This window comes from Carettochelys insculpta, chromosome 1 (genome assembly GCF_033958435.1).
Source record: "Carettochelys insculpta isolate YL-2023 chromosome 1, ASM3395843v1, whole genome shotgun sequence".
NCBI classification, from domain to species: Eukaryota; Metazoa; Chordata; order Testudines; family Carettochelyidae; genus Carettochelys; species Carettochelys insculpta.
Window position 1 is genome coordinate 324675486 of NC_134137.1, and position 21566 is coordinate 324697051.

A 21566-nucleotide genomic window follows, 5' to 3' on the forward strand; every position below is an offset into this window, starting at 1 on the left:
CTTACTCAACTCTGGCCTTCCTCTTGATTGGTATACCTTCTTTTCATGAGCCTGTATATTGAGACCTGTCTCTGGAATCTCCACTACATGCATCTGACAAAGTGGCTCTTTGCCCATGAAAGCTTATGCTCCAAAAAATCGGTTAGTGTATAAGGTGCCACAGGACTTCTTGTTTTTGTGGATACAGATTAACACGGCTATCCCTCTGATACTAAATTCCAGAGAATCCTTCTCACGGTTTCCATGGTAAAAGCTACCTTGACTGCCTTCTCTAATGGAAGCACTGAGACAGTCAGAAACTTTTCTTGGATCTGGTCACTGAATAATCCAGAGGCAAACTAGTCAGGCAGGTAGGGCACCATTTACTCTCTGAACTGACAACCTTTACCTTTACTCTCAGACAACCTTCTCAGAGCAGCAATATACTGTGCTACTGATACTCCATGTCACTGATGGAACCAATATTATTCTGCTTTCATTGATGGGGTAGGAAAGAAAATGTGTCAACACTGCACAGTACTTGTGATGTACATGGCACTTTCAGACGTAGTTGAAGACAATATGCAATTCAACAGTCCATGTGCCTTCGGACGTATGTGGGTTAGCACAGTTCAAACTCGTCTGTGTAGAATGAAATTGTTAAAATTTCTGAAAATGTTCTAGGGACACTACCCACATTTTGTGAGTTTTGTTGAATTCACCAAGACTTCACCTTCCCAGAACCAACTCTTGCATAAGGTGATTTTTTTCTTCCTTCTCATCTTTCAGTTCTTCTCTGCAGCCTGGATTTTTTTAACTGTGTACTGTCTCCACTTGATCATCCACTGGTTGTGTGCTTACCCTTTAGAATCCCTTCTTTGGCTCTGTTAGGGTTCCCTTTACTGTGTCTACACAGCTCCGTTCCTGGAGTTCAGGAGACCAAGATGACCAATCCCCCTCACTGATCTGTCGTCAGCACCTATGTCAGCACTTGTAGCTAGGGTCCTACCAAATTCATGGCATGAGAAATGTCATGGAATATGAAATCTGGTCTCCCCCATGTAAAATCTGGTCTTTTGTGTGCTTTTACCCTACACTGCACAGATTTCACAGGGGAGGCCAGTGTTTCTCAAACTGCAGTTCCTGATTCAGAGGCAGTTGCAGTGAGGTCGCAAGCTTATTTTAGTGGAGTTGTGGTACTGCCACCCTTACTTCTGCACTGACTTCAGAGCTGGGCAGCAGGAGAGTGGAAGGTGTTGGCCAGGAACCCAACTCTGAAGGCAGAGTTACCACCACCAGCAGCGTAGAAGTAAGGATGGCATGTATGGTATTGCTACCCTTACTATACTGCCACATTCAAAGCTGGCCCCTTGGCCAGGAGCCACCACTCTCTGGCCACCTAGTTTTGAAGGCAGCAGCACAGAAATAAGGGTAGCATGGTCTGATATTGATGCCCTAACTTCTGCACGCCTTCTGGCTTCGCACCCAGCCGACAGCTACTGCTCTCTGGCCTCCCAGCTCTGAAGGCAGAGCACAAGTAATAGTGGCAACACTGGAACCACCTAAAGTAACCATATGTCCCCCCTCACAACTTCCTTTTGTGCCAGGACCCCCAGTTTGAGCAACACCGGTATCCCCCATGAAAAATATATAGTGTAGTCTAAAAGCACGCAAAAGACCACATTTCCCACAGGGGAACCCGACTTCACACTCTGTGCCACGTTTTTCATGGTTATGAATTTGGTATGACCCTAAATACTTGAACTTACCAGATGTTTTTTTAAATTTTTTGTTGCAATCCCTGAGACATCTGAATGCAAGGACTGCAGTTCTGTATAGCCTGTACACAGCCTGCATGTGACATGTGGGATGTCAGACTTTTTCCATCCTCCTCCAAAATGCGCACTCCTAGATGGCACTCAGCATAACCTGGGCCTTCTGCAAGGGCACTTTTAATTAAGATTTCTTTATGTTTTCTCCCTCAGGCCAGGCAGGGAACATCAGAGAGGACAAACAAGAATGCAGGAATTGTGATTAAACCCTACGTCTTTCTAGACCAGAATCCTGTTACTGACAGCGGCCAATGCCAGACATTTCAGAGTAAGATCCTGTGCACAATATTCCAAATGGACAACACTGATTAGATAAAAACAATAATCTTTGTTATTGTCTGTAATAATCTTGGTACAATTCAGCTTTTCCTCTGCATCAGAACATATCGTATGCTTTTATGAGTGCAGCTGTACTTTGAGCAGATGTTTTAATTGAGCTGTCTGTCATATGACATGTGAGTAGTTTTAAATTTTCCCAACAACCTGCATTGCTTTGTATTTATTGATGCAGAAATTCATTTGCCATCACATGGGCCATACACGCAACCTGTTTAGATCTCAAATACTCCCCACAGTCCCCTCTATTCTTGGTCATTTGCACATTTTGCTGTGTCTCACATCTCACACTCCTTTTCAGGTAATTCAATATTGATCTACAGGGGACATAATACTGAATATTAAGGTCTCACATAGTAAAGTTTCCTCTTGGCAAAACATTAACCAAACTATTCTTTTCTTTCTCATCCCATAACTAACTACCCTCTTGTGTGAGTCAAAGGCCTTGAACTATCAACAGGTTCTCCATTATCCACTACTATAATGACATGTTCAAAGAATCCTGAGATTAGTGAGCCACCATTTTCCCTTCTAAAAATTAGGATGATTGTACACTGTCCTAGTATGATTTGTACATATTCTGTTATTCTGTACATACTTATTGTTCCAATCAATATGCCTGGTGCAGAAGTCTTTTTAAAATATGGTGGCAGTATTTGTTACCCTGTAGTATTGACACTCTGACTTTTTTTAAAATAAGAGATTATGGGTTAAGCTTCTTGAGAAATTTTGGAAGGATTGTTGAAACTGGTAATTTAAAAAGTAATGACTGTCTGAGCCTGGCGGGTCATTGCTTTTTAAATTAACAGTTGTGCTAGCGCCTCTTCTGACTCATCACTCTCTGGAAGTGCTTCATCTTTACTAACAGAGAAGAGCAGGGCCAGGGTAAGAATCACCCCCAACAAAATCATCAGAGAAGAGTGCACTAAGAAATCATTTAGCATCTCAGCAATGTCCTTATGTTCCCTAATTGCTCCCTTTAATCCCTAATGATCCAGCTGATCCACAGATTCTTTTCAAGACTCCTGCTTCTGAGAAACTTAAATAATCTCTCCTGGTTTGTTTTTATACCTGTAGCTTTTTGCTCTTGAAAACCCATTTAGCCTTGCAATTCCCCTCTTGCTTATTTCTACCTTTTGTACCCTGTACTCAATTTTTTTTGCCTTCACTATGGTAAGAGATACAAATTTTGAAAGTAACAGAGAGAAAGCTGTGCTAGTCTATATACTATCAAAACAAAAAAGCAGTAAAGTAGCACTTTAAACACTAACAAAATAATTTATTAGGTGAGCTTTCATGGGACAGACCCACTTCTTCAGACCTTAGCCACACCAGAACAGACTCAATATTTAAGGCACAGAGAGCCAAAAATAGTAATCAAGGTTGACAAATCAGAAAAAAATTACCAAGGTGAGCAAATCAGAGAGCAGAAGGGCGGGAAGAGGAAGTCAAGAATTAGATGAAGCCAAGTACTTCTTATACATTGTCATTTAGCTATGTATTATTTTTTTCCAATCTTTCTGTGTGTTCAATGGCACAGAAACCTTCTGAGACACCAGTAGTATTTTTTAAGTAGCATAATGGCAAATGATAATTTACTTCTGATCTGAGAGCTTAGTGACTAGCATCCTCATTTTATGGACATATTTTTGTTTGAAAGTTTAGTGTTACTGTGTCACTTTGTGGTATGCTGCCTGTCCCTTCATGCTGAGCTTCATTACTTCTTAGTGTAGAATAGAGTAGTTAAAAAAATTAATCAAAGAAAGGCTTTGTATGACCATTCATTCTGTTCTCCGTATGCCATAATGAAGATTAACAATGAAAATGTTTACGTAACTGTGCATTTAGCAGGGAAATACACCAACCAAACTATACACATATTCTTGCTGCCAAACTTCTATTTCAGTGAGCAAGGAGATGTGTTAATAATTTCTGTCATGAGAGGGACAGCAAACATTTAATCTCTGTTCCATCATCATCCATCCCAAATACATTCAGACAAGCCAATTTATTTTATCTTTAGCTAATTTAGTCCTTACATGTACCCGATTTAGGTTTGAAAATCAATTATATTCACAAATTAAGGATGAAGCCATAAAGTAAACTTCTCATTTGTAATTATGCCAGCCTGTACAGTGTGTGTGTGTGTGCGCACATGCGTGCGTGTGCATGTGTGTGTGTGCACGTACATGCACAGGTGCACGCATGAGGCAATGGAGCAAGGGAAGATGGATGTACACTGTAAAATACCATCATGATCATTTTTGTATTTCATAGCTGGATGTGCTGTTGAGACGGTTTCTCCCCTCAGGGAAACACTAAAAAAAAGCCTTTACATTTTATCCTTACGTTTTCCTTTGTCTCATTTATAGTCACATATATTTTGGATATTGCAACTATTTTTACAGCTGTTTTGACCCTGATTTGTGCCAAAAGCCTTGACACATAAAACCCTTTAACAGTGCCTTTTAATTTATTATCAGAACTAATAGCATTCATATCATCCTCAAGCCAGGATGATGAATGCAGCCTAAAACCCAGCAAGGCTAGATAGAGAAGCTGAAGTTATGTTAGACAGAAGGGAAGATTCTGCTCCCTGCTTTGCTGTTGCAAACAAAAGGGCACAATCTACACTCACAGATTTTGGATTTACATTTCTGCAATGTAAGTAGAATTTTCCCCAGATTCCTCTAGCCCTGCTCCTTGGATGTGGGAGGAGTAGCAGGGGAGGGGTGGAGGTTGCTTGTTTCCAATCTTTGGTGGTGACTACAAAAATGGGAGACAGATACTGAGGTAGTCCCATCACCTTCACTGACAATTACATAACAGAGAAGCTAATGGAGGCATATTTTGTACCTCTCCAAATCTGATGCCAATCCACAAGGAAGAGGACAGCAGCAACCCACTCCTTTGACTGCTGTGAAATGCAGTAGTTGTTATTTGTATTGTGCCTAGGAAACCCAATCAAATATCAAGGCCCCATGTACAGTCATGTACCAAATACAACAGAGGGTGGATTCTTCCACTTCCATGCAGTGGAAGGGCACAACTGCAGTCTCTGCCTTCCCTGGCGTGCTTGGACGGCTCTCCACATCATTTGCTCCCTGGGGTTTCCGATTCTCCAAAGGGCACAGAGAGGAATAGGAATGAAGCGATGAAGGAGGCATGGCCTCCTGTGTATGTATTTCCTCAGTCCAAGAGAGCTCTAAGCAAAATATCTTCAGTGGACGATGTTAATAATTGAAATATCTTTTTTCACAGACCCAGACCAGAAATCTATCACATACTCATTTCAGCAGCACACGTGGTGACATCATTTCCTTTCAGATGATTTATCAGTGTCTTTTTCTAATAGGCCATTCGTTTGATATAATGTCTCTATGGATTAATTTCAGTCAATACAGGTTCTCCATTTGGGCCACAAGTAATAAATCATGGAATGGATGGCTTTAATTAGAAAAGCACTGGAGTGAGAAATTGATGTCCCTCTGTGTAACCAAAGTGATGAGGTACCACCTGTGAAACTCCATAAAGCAGTATTTAGTGGTTGACTGAACCTACTGAGTTAGTCTGCGTGCAACTGAAGAGACATTCTAAGCAGCTTCAAGTCAAAATATGCTGAGCAAGCTTTTTCATATAGTGAGGCCCAAGAAAATAGCCACAGTAAGATGAGATCATTCGAGAAACAATCAGAAGTGCAACTAAAGCAGTTAGACATTGAAAATTCATGTGGCACTAAACTCCTACACATCCCCTCTGTACCGCTGGGACTTGTCTATACTACCTCTGTACTTCGAAGGGAGTATGGTAAGTAGGGTGTTGGGAGATTATTAATGAAGTGCTGCGCTGCATCTGCAGAACTTCATTAAGCTAATTCTCCCCCGCAGCAACTTCGACGTGTTAAACTTTTGAAGAGTAAAGGGACTTGGAAGTTGCCCAGGCACTTCGAAGTACCGGCGGGTGAGCCACGGCTATACGCAAGCTGGAATTTCAAAGTTTAACACTTTGAAGTTGCCACGGGGGAGAATTAGCTTAATGAAGTACTGCATATGCTGTGCAGCACTTAATTAATAATATACCAACACCCTACTTACCATCCTTCCTTCTAAGTAGGGACAAGCCCCTGGAGTATCGAATAAATATTAAATTAATAGTGAGTTAGTTTAAGTTTGGTTAAAGAATCATGTATTGCAAAGAAATGCCCTGACCAGCAAATAGATCGAAGGCCTTGAAATTGACAAGTATAAGGTCAGAAGGAATGAGGTGGAGAAGCTGTCTAGTCCAAAGAATAACTACTGAGATAAGGGGAAGTTTATAAACAGAAGACCTCTGATCGATAAGGGTGACTCCAAATGGCATTATAACAAATAAAACCTGCCTTAGAAGTAGCCAGCATAGACCTTCGCACCCTACGTACCAGTGTTATCTAAAAAGTAAGTCTTATATGAATCCACGTGCAACAAAAAACCTATTGGTCAGTAGGAAGAAACAAAGGCCAAGGTAGGGTTGCCACCCGTAGGGGATTGGCCTGGAGTCTCCAAGAATTACAGATTAATCTTTATTTAAAGATTGTCATGTGATGAAATCGCCAGGAATGCATGCAACTCTAGCCTGGGGTTGCAAATTTACAAAACTTATCTGGATTAAGACTAGAAATAAGTGAATTACCTCAAATTTGTTGTTAGCTAAAATAATAACTGCCTATGAAATATTTGTTGAAGAGTATAAATCATTTTGCAGCACACCATGATAATATGGCTTTCCCTAGCACTGGCCTGTTTGTAAGTACAGGTTGAACCTCTCTAGTCTGGCACTCTTTTCTCCAGCAACTTCCCAAATCCAACATGATTTTAGTTAGCTTGATGGCTGCTTATCATGGGTATGGCCAAGTTTCCTGTGGTCCCATGAAGTTTGTTTATAGTCACCAGTACTGGCTTTCAGCATTTTGTGCTGTTATTTAGCTGTAATTTACCTCTAAATGTCTTCTAAGTAAGTAAATGTCTGCCCAGTAAGTGGTGGAAGTGTTGGGAATTCCACCAGACAATACTGACCTCCCACAGTCTGACAAATCCTCTTGTTTGGCACCAGTCAGGTTTTGAGGGTGCTGGACTAGAAAGGTTCAACCTGTATACTAATCATGAATATGAATGTTTTGTTATTGGATTTGGTGTAATAACTATGTTTTAAATGCTGTTTGACATATATAAGAGCCTTTGCATAAAATACTAGTTGGTATTTGGGCTTAATAAAGGTATTTATGTTAAAAACTAGTGTTTGGTAATTTCCCATATGAATAATTTCAACTATTTAATGATAATTCTAACATCAATATTTTGCCTAAGTTTTCTTTAAAAAAGCTTTTCGTCATATGTACCTTACTTTACAACGCTCCACAACGCCAATCTATCCTAAGCCTCCTCCAAGTTGTATCCCAAACTCTACTCTTTGCCCTCACGAAAAAGCTATTCCTGTGTGAACACATCCCTTGGTTTGGTGACCTGCATGTGGCTCCATTTGGAGCTCACCTGTAATATGTCTTGCTCTGCTAGACAGGTTTCACCAGGTATTATGACATGTTCCTTTCTTAAACAGCATTTCCAGCTCTGAGCAGAGTGGGGAGTGGGAGAGTGAACCATAGCCAGGGTTTACCTTGTGATAAAGAGATACACTAATCAAAAGTGCAGCAATGCTGTCTTTTAGATAATTGTTTACATAAGCTCTTGTGGGATAAGAACTAGGCATACAGTGCCTTATTGTATCTCGTATTAAGACAAAGGATCCAGTTCACGTACAGCATAATAAATATCCAGTGAATTTCTGCAAATTTTGGAATATTGATCACCAGTGTTTTTTTGTGTCAGTGCTTGCACCTCCACCACAGGGATTGGCTGGGGGACAAGGGGCAGGGAGCTGGCTGAGCACCAGCTCCTCTACATCTTCTTTTTTGTAAAAAAAAAAAAAAAATAGGCACTGTTTCTCACTAATACCAGTTACTCCTGATCAAATAAATCACGTGTAGTATATGAAAGGAAAACCACCACATGCAAAAACCATAGCTGTAGTTTTAATTCAAGAACTGCACAGTGTTGGGAGAGGAAGGAAAAAAAGGAGAAAATGTGTTAAATAAGAGATGCTGCTAATATTAATTATTCATTGTTTTAGATTTAATACTTATCATGTAATTATCTGCATAATTCATATGTTTATTTTCTTACTTTCAGTAAGGGCTATCATGAACCTATGATAGATAAATAGGAGATTATCTAAATCTAATCTGGAAAGTCATCTAATAGAAAAAGTGAAATGAATCCATTATGTGTTTGCAGTCCTGTTTATATGTATACATTACTTATATAGGCTACTGACTGTCTCTTCACTATACTCATTCCTGTATTTGAGGTAATCAACTAATTATCTACTTTGATACACAGAAAGGCACAAGAAATCAGAAATCAATTTACAGGAATTTTACAGGTTGTGTTTTATTTTGCTACAATTGAAAATATAATTGTCAATCTTGCTTGAGACTTTTATTCATTATGGGCTTCACAGCTCTGTTTAAAATGATTTCCTTAGCTGTCTCTCATTCAGTGATAGGTCATCCACCATAATAACTCCTCAGAGAGTCCACTTGCACAGAAAAAAGCAATGCAGGAAGAGATGACATTCCTCAAATCTAAGCATCTCATGCCAGAACGTCACAAAAAACATGAGAATAAATTTTAACCAATCATAAGCCCTGTTCATAACTTCACTGGTAAACGTTTGCCCAGGACTTGTTATTAGTTAATATTTAGTCTCATATTTTGGAGAAATCCCATTGCGAGAGACCATGTGATTACAGGTACATATTCATCTCCATTTCATATAAAAGTGTTCCTTTTTTTGCCCTTTTTTCCGACATATAGAAGACTTAGGCTATCTGTACCATGCAGCAGCTACAGAAAGTCTTTTCAATCCATCTTGGAAGTCTGATTTCATATTATGTCAGTTTATGGAACTCATTTTTTTCAAATAAAAGTATGAAATTCTACATAGTTGATCATGTTTACTCTGAAACCTAGATTATTTAATTTGACTATTTGTTATTATTACTGCTATGAAACTCGTTGGTAACATTTTACTTTTTTAATTTACAGTAAATGCCCATATTAGATGTGAGACAAAAATAATAATTTATAGAGCTCTTGGAAATCCTTTCCTGCACCTGCAATGAATTTGCATCATGCAAGACATTGGATATTAGAACCTGGTGATTCAGATGACATATTCGATGGCTGCAAGCATTTAAGATCAGACCATCTCACTCTAATGAATGCAGATTTTGTTTTAGTGAGTGATGTTTAGTGGGTTTCTGTTTGTGGTCTATTCTCTCAATTTCAACATGTTTTTAAATCTTATCACATTCTTAAATCAAAACAAACAAAACAGAGACATAACTGAATTTTAAGAAGGGAAACAGCTAGCCAACATCTAGCATGCTTAGGTTCTTGGAACAGGTCCCAGATCCGGCCTTGCCACAATTTAATCAGAGAGAACAGTATGCATATATCAAAGCAGAAGCTTGTTAGTACGTAATCTACCACATGCATAGACAGGCTAAGAGAGTAAAAACTGATGGATATTACTGAAAACTAGTGAAGAGATGGTGATCTGTTTAATAAAACATATGGGGCTATATATACACACAGGTCAGACACTACAGTGTGTGTGTCCTTACACCCTGACGATACAAACATTATTGCTGTGTCTACACGTGCAAAATACTTTGAAATAAATGGCCTTTTTTCGAAAGAGTGGGAAGTGCGTCCACACGTGTAAACCCATCTTTCGAAAGCAAATTGAAAGAGCGGGGAGCAGACTTCGAAATACAAACCCCAATCCCGTATCAGGAAGCTCGCTCCCTTTCGAAATAATAAATCGAAAGAGTACATGTGTAGACGCTCCACAGTCCGCTCTTTCGAAATACAGGTGCTCCATAGTGCTGATCATCTGGAGCGTGGGGCCGCTCCAGCCGGCAGCAGTGGGGCTCTATAGTCCCTGCGTTTGGCTGCCTTAAAGCTGCCCGCAAGCAGGAAACCCGTGGCAGGAAGCTGAGACTGTGCTAGGAGCAGCCTGCACACGCACTCCAGCCTGACGCTCCAGCACCCTCATGGCCAGCAGCCAGCCCCCCCGCAAGCCACACGGCCCCACCTCCGAGCCCCCACAAGGCTCCCAGGCAGAGGAAAAAAAAAGGGCTCCCTCCTGGATGGAGCGGGAGCTGTGGGACCTCCTCGGCCTCTGGCAGGACGAGGAGGTCCTGTGCCACATGGGCGTAAAGCGGTGCAATGCTGCAGCCTTCGGCCACCTGGCAATGGGCCTCCACAACAGGGGCCACATGGAGCTTACCATGGAGCAGGTACGCTCCAAAGTAGAAGAGCTGCGCCAGGGATATGCCTGGCCCAGGGACCAGGCAGGACACTCCGGGGCAGGACCAGCAACGTGCCCCTTCTACAGAGAGCTACAGAGCATCATGGGGCCCCAGGAGAGTTCAGCCCCCGTGGCTTTTCTGGACTCCTCCGGGGAAGAGCTGCAGCCGGAGGAGGAGGAGGAGGAGCAGCCCGGATCGGGGACCCAGGAAGGCGAGGGGACCATGGACTGGTCAAGCAAGGAGACGGAGCTGACCATTGTGATCCCCTCCCGCTCCTCCAGCCGGGCGACCGAGGGCTGGACATCTTCGGACGTCACGGGACCCTCAGGTATGTCCAGGGAGGGGTGCACACCTACTCCATGGGGCGGGGGGATGGACGACGCAATGTTTAGGTGCCTGCACATGGAACCGGTGGTCCCGGGCCGCACACAGGCCAGCCCGCACATGCGATGCGGCACCCTGTGATGCCACACCAGTGACGCCCAGCACCTGCCCCCCAGTGGACAGCGCCGTGAGCCGCACAGGGGTGGCGGCTGCTCGGTGCCGGATGGTGCCTGGGGCCCACGCACCGCAGGCCAGGAAGGGACACTTGCGGGAGAGACCCCTGGAATCACACCCAGACTGGGAGGCCCGGTCCCGGGGGTGGGGGCCAGTCGGTGCTCCCTGGAGGAGTCAGTGTCCCTTGTGGAGGTCGGAGACAGGGACCCCATGGGGCGGGCTCAGGCGGGTAGGCCACAGCCGGGTCCCCTCCATCCAGGGCATACTACCTACATGCTCTCCTCCACTCCACACAGCCACACCATCTGGGGGCTGGGAGAGCCCCACACCATCCCCATGCCAGAGAGCCCGCCCGCAGCTGTTGGAGGTGTCTGGACACCACCCCAGGCAGGGTGCCATCGGGGCCGTGGCTGGAGGGCCCCCTGGAGGGCCAAGGAAGATGCAGCCACCCAGCGCCAGGCCGAGGTGGCCGAGGAGCACCTCCAGCTCGCCTGGGCTGACATGGAGTGGCAGAAGGTGGCCTGGGATAGACCGCTGGACATCCTTGAGAGCATTGGCCATGCTGTGTGGGAGCACACGGCCACTGTGGCCCGCCTCCTGGCCCCCCCAGAGTCTCCTCCTACTGGCCCTGCCCCCTCCACCCCCACTGAGCCTGCCCCCGCTGCCCCCACCAGGCCCACCCGCCAGCAATATTTGCTGGTGCTACTGGCACCCTCCCCCGCCCCGCCGGGGATGCCGCACCCGGGGGGCAGAGGCTCCAGGGGCTGGTGGTGTTCCTGGACCACCACCCCTGCCCCGGAATGAGCACCTCGCCCCCCTCCAAGTTAGGTTCCCCCTTCCCCACTCCGAGTTAGGTTCCCCCCGTACATATTATTACGAACACCCAAGTTATATAAACGTTTCTTTATTATTCACCACTCCGTGCTGTGCTCCTCGGTGGCTGATGGGTGGTGGATGTGCAGGTGCGGGGCTGGTGGGGGTGGGGATGGGGGTGGCAGGGATGGTGGATGATGGATGTGCGTGGGATGTGGGCATGCATGCGGGTCAGAGGTGGCCATAGGCAAAGGCCTGCCTGAGGGCCTCCCGAATGCAGTGGCCGACCCAGTGGACCTGGTGGACGGGGGCAGCGCCTGGCTGCGCATAGACAGCGCCAGCCGGAGGGTCCCCCCTGGGGACATAGGCTTCCCCCTTTCCCTCCACAATGTTGTGGAGGACACAACAGGTGCCCACCACCTGGGACACGCTGGGAACCCCGACCTCCAGCCGTGTGAGGAGACAACTCCACTGCCCCTTTATACGCCTGAATGCCCACTCCACCATGTTGCAGGCATGGTTGAGGCACTCATTGAACGCCTCCCGGGTGGGACTGAGGTGTTCCGTGTAGGGCCTCATGAGCCACTGCTTCGGGGGTACGCCGCATCTGCCACCATGCAGAGCGGCATGGTGACGTCCTCTGCCATGGGGATCTCCCTATGGGGAACGAAGGTGCCGGCCCCCATGCGGCGGCAGAGGCTGGAGTTCCGGAAGACCCGGGCACCATGGGTGCATCTGGCCCAGCCCACGCAGAGGTCGGTGAACTGGCCCCTCATGTCCACCAAGGCCTGCAGCACCACCGAATGGCAGCCCTTCCTGTTCATGTACTGGCTGGCGCTGTATGGCAGGGCACAGATGGGGATGTGTGTGCCATCCAAAGTGCCGATGCAGTTCGGGAAGCCCAGGTCCTGGAAGCCAGCGACGGTGTTGTCCACATCCCCCAGGCGGACGATCCTATGGAGCAGCATCGCGTTGATGGCCCTGACAACCTGCAGAGGAGGAAGGGAGACGTGCTGTAGTGCGGGTGTGGCGGCTATTGCCCCCCACGTCGGGCCCATTCTGCCACCTCCCATCCAGCCCCTGGCCTGTGCAGCCCCTGCCCCATCTGGCCCCTTGCAGGGGAGGCTTCCCATTGCCCCAGCCCCCCCCGCCCACCCGGCCCCACCTTACCTCCATAAGTACAGCCCCAACGGTGGCCTTTCCCACCCCGAACTGCTGTCCCATGGAGCGATAGGAGTCTGGGGTGGCCAGCTTCCAGATGGCAATCGTGACCCATTTCTCCAGGGTGAGGGCTGGCCGCATGCAGGTGTCGGGGTGCTGGAGAACGGGGGCAAGCGAGTGGCAGATCTCGTCAAAGGTCTGCCTCGACATGCGGATGTTCCGCAGCCACCTTTCCTCGCCCCACTCCCCTAGCACCACGCGCTCCCACCAGTCGGTGATGCTGGGGTGGGTCCAGAGGTGTTGGGGCACCCAGGGGGGGTGCCCGGCGGTGCCCCAGTGGGGGGAGGGCTGTGGCCCCAGGGGGAATGCGCAGCCACCCAATGAGCTCGGGTGCAGCTGTGGCGAGGGTGCACAGCACTGCCAGCAGGGCATCCTTGATGAGGGCGTCCTCCTTCAGCAGCTGTCGCTGGGCCTCCATGGTGGGCACGAGTGGGCTCTGCCAGTCTGGGACAGGCTGGGCAGCACTCGGCTCGTATGGAGGGGAGGGCGGAGGGAGGGGCCCTTTAAAGGAGGCATCTGGCTGCGGCCCCGGAAGGGCTTGTCGGCCATGGGACCCCGTCTGCAGCGTTTCCTGCCTCCCTTCTTTCGAAAGAGGGCTTGGAGCCGTGTGGACGCTCTCTTTCAAAAGACCTTGACGGCACTTGGAAAGAGCAGATCGGAACGCCGATCTGAAAAATGGTGGCAGGTGCTCTCTTTTGATGGCTGCTTTTTCGAAAGCCAAACTTCGATTTTCACCCTTTTGAAAGGGCGCTTACACGTAGACACTACTATTGTGAATAGTCCAATTCATTTCAGTAGAACTATCCATGGCAGAAAAGTTAAGTGCGTACATAAATGTTTGCAGGATAATACCTTTCCAGGTGTTCACTGGGGTCATTACTAAAGAAAGCTGAGCCTGGAGTGAATGACTCAACTTCCATTTACCTAGCAGAGCTTTGGAATAAAGGAGGAGTGAGTGGATTAAATGTTTTTCAAGAAACAGAAAATCTATATTGTTGTATATAAAAATATTTGTTTAAAAGGGTAAAGCTGAAACTTACATCTTTTCTTGGGTGAGTTTAAAGTTAACAAAATCAGGAATTTGGGAGGAAAAATCAAAGCATGCTGTCACAATGGATGAATATACAGTAGTTTTACAAACAGCAAACTCTGGATGAGACAATATTCCCCTTACTGGGAAAAATATTTCTTTTGGGGGAGATGAGGTTACCAAAAATATTTAAATAGTACATTCCAAAATGCATGTGTAGACAAGGAAGGAAGCTACCATTAACAATGTCATCAAGCTGAGTTGCTTGAGGCCTTTCAAGCCTCTTTCTTGTGGAGCACTGAGCATTTAATCTTTGATTCAACGAAGAACTTAAAACACATTTACCTTTAATCATATAACTAGTTCCAAATCTATAGGGCATACTCATATACTTAACATTACTGATATGATTAAGGGCTTTTTTGATTCTAAACCCAGGTAAGCTCCAAAGCACTTTGAATGATATAGTCCTTAATATGACCCTAAAATGTAAGAAACATGTTCAGAATATATATCACATTGAAAGGTTTCTAAGGGTCAAAATTGGAGAGGTGTTGAGCATATTAAACACCCTATAACTGCCACTAGAGTCAATGTATTATTTGCATTAGCTTCTTCTTCCCCTTTTCGTAAGGTCCATCTCCTCCCTCTGTTCCTTGTTTTCTGTACATTTATCTGCTTGTTATTCATTTAGTATTGGTAAGGATAGACACTGCCCATCCAAGCACACATCTGGTTGTTATCACTGCAGTATGTTAGTACCACCCATAGCATCTCCCTCTTCTTTCCTGTTAATTGGCAAAAGGAATAGCTTGATTAGTCTACAGTCATAACAGCAACTAATGTAGATTTATGGATAGCATATATGTAGACACATATTTAACTTCACAGTTCTTGTGGTAACCAACACTTGGTTCTAGAGGTGGCAAATAAAAGGTTTCTCCATCTGTGAGCAAAGTGTTTTCATTACCAAATAACAAGATAACAAGTGATTATCATATTCAAACTTGGGAACTAGGACTCAGAGACATTGGACAAGAAGGAGTCAGTAATCCCAAATTATAAACCTTACATAAGGTTAGTTTATTAGTAACGTTATAAATTAGCTGTACTTTATAGCACTGGCAGGCTCCAATCATAGATTTGGCCCCATTGTATTAGGTACTGTACAAACACACACAAAAAGGAAGGCCTCTGCTTTAAAGAGCTTACTATGCACACACTTTTCTACATAACATATTTCTGCACGGTAAGCCAAGCTGTGAATCTAAAGCACACCAGCTTCCCTCACAGTAACGTCAAATGTGGACACTGCCACAGCATAATGAAGGTCCCATAGTGCACTGTATTTGCTATATTTTCACAGCTGTACAGTAAACCACATTCCAGGACTTTTCACATGGGGTGTTACTGTGCAGCAAGATCGCATGCCCTGGCTTTACGTGCAAGAACTTGTTTTGTAGACATGCCCTAAGTGATAACTTCTCTAAGGTCTTATTAGATGGTATTTAAATTATTGCAAGTTCCACTTTCTTAATATGGCAAATTAACAGTTACTAATCTATCACAATTTCAGGCAGCAAAAGCCAAATATATCTTTACATAGTACACAGCTTGGCTGACCTTGACTGCTGCTGTATACTGCTACAGGAGAAGAGGCATGGAGTAATTCATTACCACTCATCATGAGCTTATCAGGCTCAGCTTTATTAATATACCCTAGAAATTATTTGATCTTGAGAACTGGATCAGATTCTGTATTCAAACTCACATGAACTCAAGGTCGAGTCCAAGACAGTTTGGAAGGGACCCAAAAATGTACTCTGCTAGGCTCATAGGGAGATAAACAATAAACTTTGAGTTTTTGAGCATTACAGTCATGAAGCACATCATAGCAACTCCTTAGAATCTACGAATAATGACATCTTTATTCTCTCGTAATAGAGTGGAGAAAGCTGCATTTCACAGTGGGGTCTTACTGATTATTGTAGTATTGCATCTGTGACCAGGTCATGAAACCTGACATCACAACATCATAACACATCTAGGAAGTTGCTGTCAACTTCAAAGAGAAATATCAGCATGGGTGATGATACAGGCTAGCCACCTACCCAACCACCTGGGTTTGTGTATGGGTGCCTAGCACATGCCACAAAGTCCCCACTGCTATTTTGAGCGTGCTAATTCAAGCTGAGTTGACACACACCTGTCTACAGAGGCTGGGACACATACTCCCAGATGCAGTATAGACATACCCTGAGAGGATGAATGGATATTGGTTCCAAAGAACACTCCATCACTTGGACAGAAGGAATACCCACCAAAAGCAGCCCCACCTTCTTCTGTACACAATGACTAGATTGTCCCGGGGCAGCCAAAGAAGATACTGCTGGATTAAAGCAAGTAGAAAAACTGCTCTGATCTACACCCTTCTCCCAGCCACCAATGAGATCACTGATTATGACCCACTCTGCTTCTGAATGAAAGTGTAATTGTAGTCCTTTGCCTCTCTTCTGAGACTGCCAAAAGGATGTCAACAGATACATGCTGTTATAGTTTGTAATTATATTGGCACATATCCATCATGTCCATTAGAAGACTTACATTAAATTTTTCATCAGCATCCAAGGTACATAGGAACTGAAGCCCATCCAATCACTTCAAAAGTGACTTTAGACTTTCAATGACACTTGGACTTAGGGCAAAATTTTCAAAACCCTCTTAGGCTATGTCTAGACTGCAAGGTTTTGTCGAAAGAAGCTTTCTTTTGGAAGAGATCTGCCCAAAAAACTTATCAATAGAATGCATCCAGACACCAAATCACACTGAAAGAGCGATCTGCTCTCCCGACAGAGAGTGGCCAGATGGCCTAGGTGCACTCTTGGCAAAGTGAACACCTGGTTGCAGGTCACCAGTTCCTTCCAAGAGCTGGTGCCAGAGCCCTGTGGAAATCCCTCCAGACAGCCGTTCCCTGCCCCTGCTGTGGGCTTGCCTACCCCTTTGAAGGACTGCAAAGCTCTCACAATGCCTGCTGTGCTTGCCCTGTGTTTGCGGGTGACTCAGCTGGTCCTGAGCATCATGCAGCCAAAGCTGCACATGGGCTTGTGATGGCCCCACACGGACATGCTGCAGTTTGGGATGCACTTTCTGGCAGCTGCCCTCTCATTCTTCAGTGAGATCGACCCCGAGCTCATCTACAGGATGGCCATTTTGTCAACAAAATCCTGCAGTCCAGACATAGCCTAACAGGTAAACTCATCTTGCACAGATCAAGCAGCAATTGAATGGCAGAATGATTCACTGTATAGAAATATATACTGTGCTGTTCTTGTCTGCATGTGTTCTTTAGAAAAGTAACACTTGTGTTCTGATACTGAGACTTCTCATATGCACCAAATTCACTTTTAAATTAGAAAAAAAACTACATCACAACTGCATGACATACTATAGTTAATCAATGATCTCACTGGTAGCTGGGAAAAGATTAGCAATAGAATGGCAAAAGTACTGACTCTCTGGGCCAGATCTGAAGCAAAGTTTTTTATTGTATTGCATTAGAAAGTCTAAGACCATTCGAACTTTTTAATTAAAAAGAAATATTTGGTTCCACAGATTCTCTTTTTAGACATTCAGAACTGAGATTCACAAAGTACACTAAACATAGAAGAGTCATTAGGTTTTGGAGTATGTCTTAGTGAGAAACGAAGTAAAAGCTAGACCTTCACTGAAATGGAAGCTTCATCCACTAGCCCCAAGTTTATCAAACTGAGTCTAGGTCACATGAATCACCCACCTGTTTTCTTCGGTCAACTTGATGAAAAAGGTTAAAATCAGCATTACAGAGGGGAGAGGTGAGCTGTAAAACAAGTTAGCCAATTTAGAAACAACACTGGGGACTTGGAGGCCACGTCTACACAGGCAGCCTCTTTTGACAGAGGTCACTGTCGACAAAGAGCACCCAGGCTGCCCTGCCCTCTCTCGACAGGACAGCCAATCAGAAACTCTGCAAACAGGGCTGCCCAGGGAACCAGAAGCCCTCTCTGTTGACAGAAGTGTCTACATAGGCACTCTGTTGACAAAACACTGTTGACAGAGGAGTTATACCTGACTGGGAACAGAGATAATGCTGCCGACTGAACAGCTGAGTTTTGTTGACAAACTCTCGACCCAGCGCTTTAGCCCCGTGTAGAAGCTCGTGAGTTTTCTCGACAAAAGCCCAATTTTGTCAACAGAAGCTGTCCACATAGATGTGGCCAGAGAGAGCCCAGGTACAGCAGGAAGATGGGGACTGCTGCTGACAGGCATCAAATATCTCTGACAGTCAGATGGCCAACCACCAAGTACCATCCTCACTGGGTAATTTGCTCCTCTCATTCATTTTGCACCACTTCCAGTGCAGTCTGAAAGGTGACCCTTCTTTATGATTGTGTCAGAGATGGATCAGTTAGTGAAGCACTGAAATTATAGTTTTTTCAACTTCCATTTGCAAGACTGGATTCCACGCACTGATTTATCTGAAAAATAAATGTTGCTCCCACTACTGGAGACGATTTCCACCTGTACAGCAGCTGCATTAACTCTTGTCCACTTCTGGTCAACAAAGTAACTGCTGGCTTGCCACTGACAGTGTTTCGATGGTGTTTTGAAACAAACTATTACAGCAATTGCCTCGACCTTTTTGTTTTAACCTGCCTTAAAGCCCTCAAAATTGTTTTCACGCATTTATGCACAATGTTATTAGTTCTGAATGACCAGAAATGAAGGAGAAATAGTTGGCATAAGCTAACAGATCATTAAAATATGCATGGGTCATCTGCATCACCATACACATTCATACCCTCCCCTATTTCTGCTCTATTTCTTTCCAAACTGCATTATTTTCCCATATTACACCCATATTCCACATTACTTTTTGCTACCATAAATTACCCCCTTGGTCTGTCGTTTCTGCCTGTCTCTCCATGCAGCATCTTAATGGCAAGAAGAAGACTGATAAAATCTATTGTGATCAGCCTTACTCTCCATTCCACTTCTTCCCTTTCCATGCTACGTAGATTTTTCACCTACTTTCCATCATTCACTTATGAGTAAATCCTTATTGTCAAGAAATTCTCCTGCCTCTTCATTTTTTTCCCTTCTGGTCCCTTCTAAACTTGTCAAATATGCCTTGTTCCCTCAATGTTTCTTTCAACTTGCTCTTCTCTATCCTCTTCACTTTGCAGGAGTCCCAGAGGGTCCTCCTCTTCTTCCTTTAGACACGACTTGCAAACTCTCAACTGTCATATTTATGCTACTGACTCACAAATTAGCCTCTCAGTTCCTGATTTGTCTCCCTTAATCTAATCCTCAGCCTGCTGATGCACTTGATTGATCTGATCTTTCCTTCCAGAACTTCTCCTCTCCACACATTCTCCACCACTGTTGTTACTCTCTGTCACCAATGCACACTATCCTTGATGTCTCTTTCTCCTCAACCTACAAGCCCCAGTCACACCAAGTTCTTGCTAATTTTGGCACCCCAATCCATTTTTCATGCTATCCAAAGCTCTGATTCAAGCACACATATTCAATCTTAAATTCTGTAACTGCTTGTCTTCTGCTGTCCCTGATATGCATAGCTGCAAGGAATCTATTCAAAATACATCCATTAAGATCATCTTCCTTGCCCAGTTCTTTGACATTTTACTCCCATCTTCCTTTGAAGTCCTCCAGGATCTTCTCTTTTCCTTTTCAGCAAGTTTAAGACAGTTTTTCTCACTGCGAGGACCTTCACAACTTAACTCTTTCTCATGTATCAAGTCATCTTTTATTGTGTCACTCCCACACCTTCCTGCCTGGCAGAGCCAACCGCTATTTTGAAATTATTTTAAAATAGTGGTTGAATTGTGTAGCTGCTAGGATAGTTATTTCAAAATAACTTGTCTGTGTAGACCCAGCCCCTTGTGGTCGATACAGAAACAAAATATTCCCTGAAATGGAATTTTGCCTGCAGTGGCTCTGCAAAACTGAGCTTTATTTTCTCATTATGAAAATGACAATTGTTTAAGGCAGAAGTAATATTTGAAATATGAATTTACCTCTCTTGCAGCCCTTTGCATTTGGTGAGGTTGGAATAGGTGCTGGGGGTAAGAATTCAAAGCTGGATCTGAACTTTGTAATTGGTTGCTATTGCTACAAAAGACTGAGCCAAAACTTCAGTTTTCACTGCCCCCTAATTTTGACGGGTTATAAAACTGGATCCTCGAAATCTGAATTATACAGCAACTCTAATTAAAGTACAGTTTTAGAATTTAATTAAAGTTAACATATGTCACATTAACACAATGGTATACAATATAGAAGTCAAGATGCCACCATATATTTCTATTGCTGAATGTTGATTTTTTAAAATTTTATTTTATTTCATTAAATGGTACCTACATGATAGCAGTTCCAATCTTTTCAATCTCTTATCCCATGGACATCTTTCCCATCTTCTAGTCATTTCAATCACTGACCACAAACAGTTGTTATATTGTTTTTTGCGTAAAACTTGATAAATCAATAGAAAAAATGATTAACAACATTTACTAGATGAGAGAGACCCAGAAATAAATGTAAGATCAGGCTCATTTTTATTTTATTTTGAATGATTGCTTCAGTTATACTCTGAAACACTTTCTTCCAGTTTCATTATCCACATTTAGTAGCTAACTATACCTGCAAAAATAAATTCAATGTGATACAAATACCAGCATTGACCTTGAAATCTGTGACACTGAAAATAAGTTAGTTCATTTAACTAAAATGAGAGGTCACCTTACCTGCCAGGCAGAAGATGAAACACACTGTAACAAGATGACTGATTAAGAACCACATTTTCATCTTCTATTCAGAGGTGATTATTTCAAAAGGAACTCTGCCTTGCAACACAAGTGCTCAGAGAACTAAAAATACCTAAGAAGAAAGGAAAGAAAAAGATTGAATAATTCTGATGAGAGACTGTTCCTGTAGAAACTAGTACATGTTCAAGTCAGCTACATTTTCCATGTTTCCTAGATAAATAACAAAAACCTTTGTAAATTAAAAGTACTCTCAAATTTGGTAGACTAAATGTTGGATCTCTGTGTATATTACGGTTTATATTTATAGAGAATCTCCCCTCTAAGGATCTCAAATAACTTTATAATAATTCATCTCTACCATTCAAAGTATGGAGGGGTTGACACAATAGGCCAACAGGCTCCACTTTGGCTCATCTTGCAAAACCAAAACCAGGATAGGTTTGGATATGGGTGCAAATTGTATATACACCTAACAGCTTAGACAGCTTTGAAAAAAGTTTCCAGTTTTTAGCTAATGATGAAACTCCTGATTCTCTCACCCTCAGTCATGCTAACTAGCAATTTACAAAATAAATGCAATTTTCAGTACCGTTAACAGAAAAACGATCATGAAATGATGGCTT

At 43.9% G+C, this 21566-nt stretch overlaps 1 protein-coding gene across 1 annotated transcript in view; it reads right to left on the reverse strand.

Annotated features, from left to right (window-relative positions):
* The window catches only part of CNTN1 (contactin 1), a 187105-nt gene extending 166122 nt beyond the window's left edge, over nt 1-20983 (reverse strand). Inside the window, exon 1 of the mRNA XM_074984080.1 lies at nt 20923-20983. Within this exon, the coding sequence (XP_074840181.1) occupies nt 20923-20983 (61 nt within the window). The remainder of the gene's footprint in view (nt 1-20922) is intronic.
* Between the last annotated feature and the right edge of the window lie 583 nt (nt 20984-21566).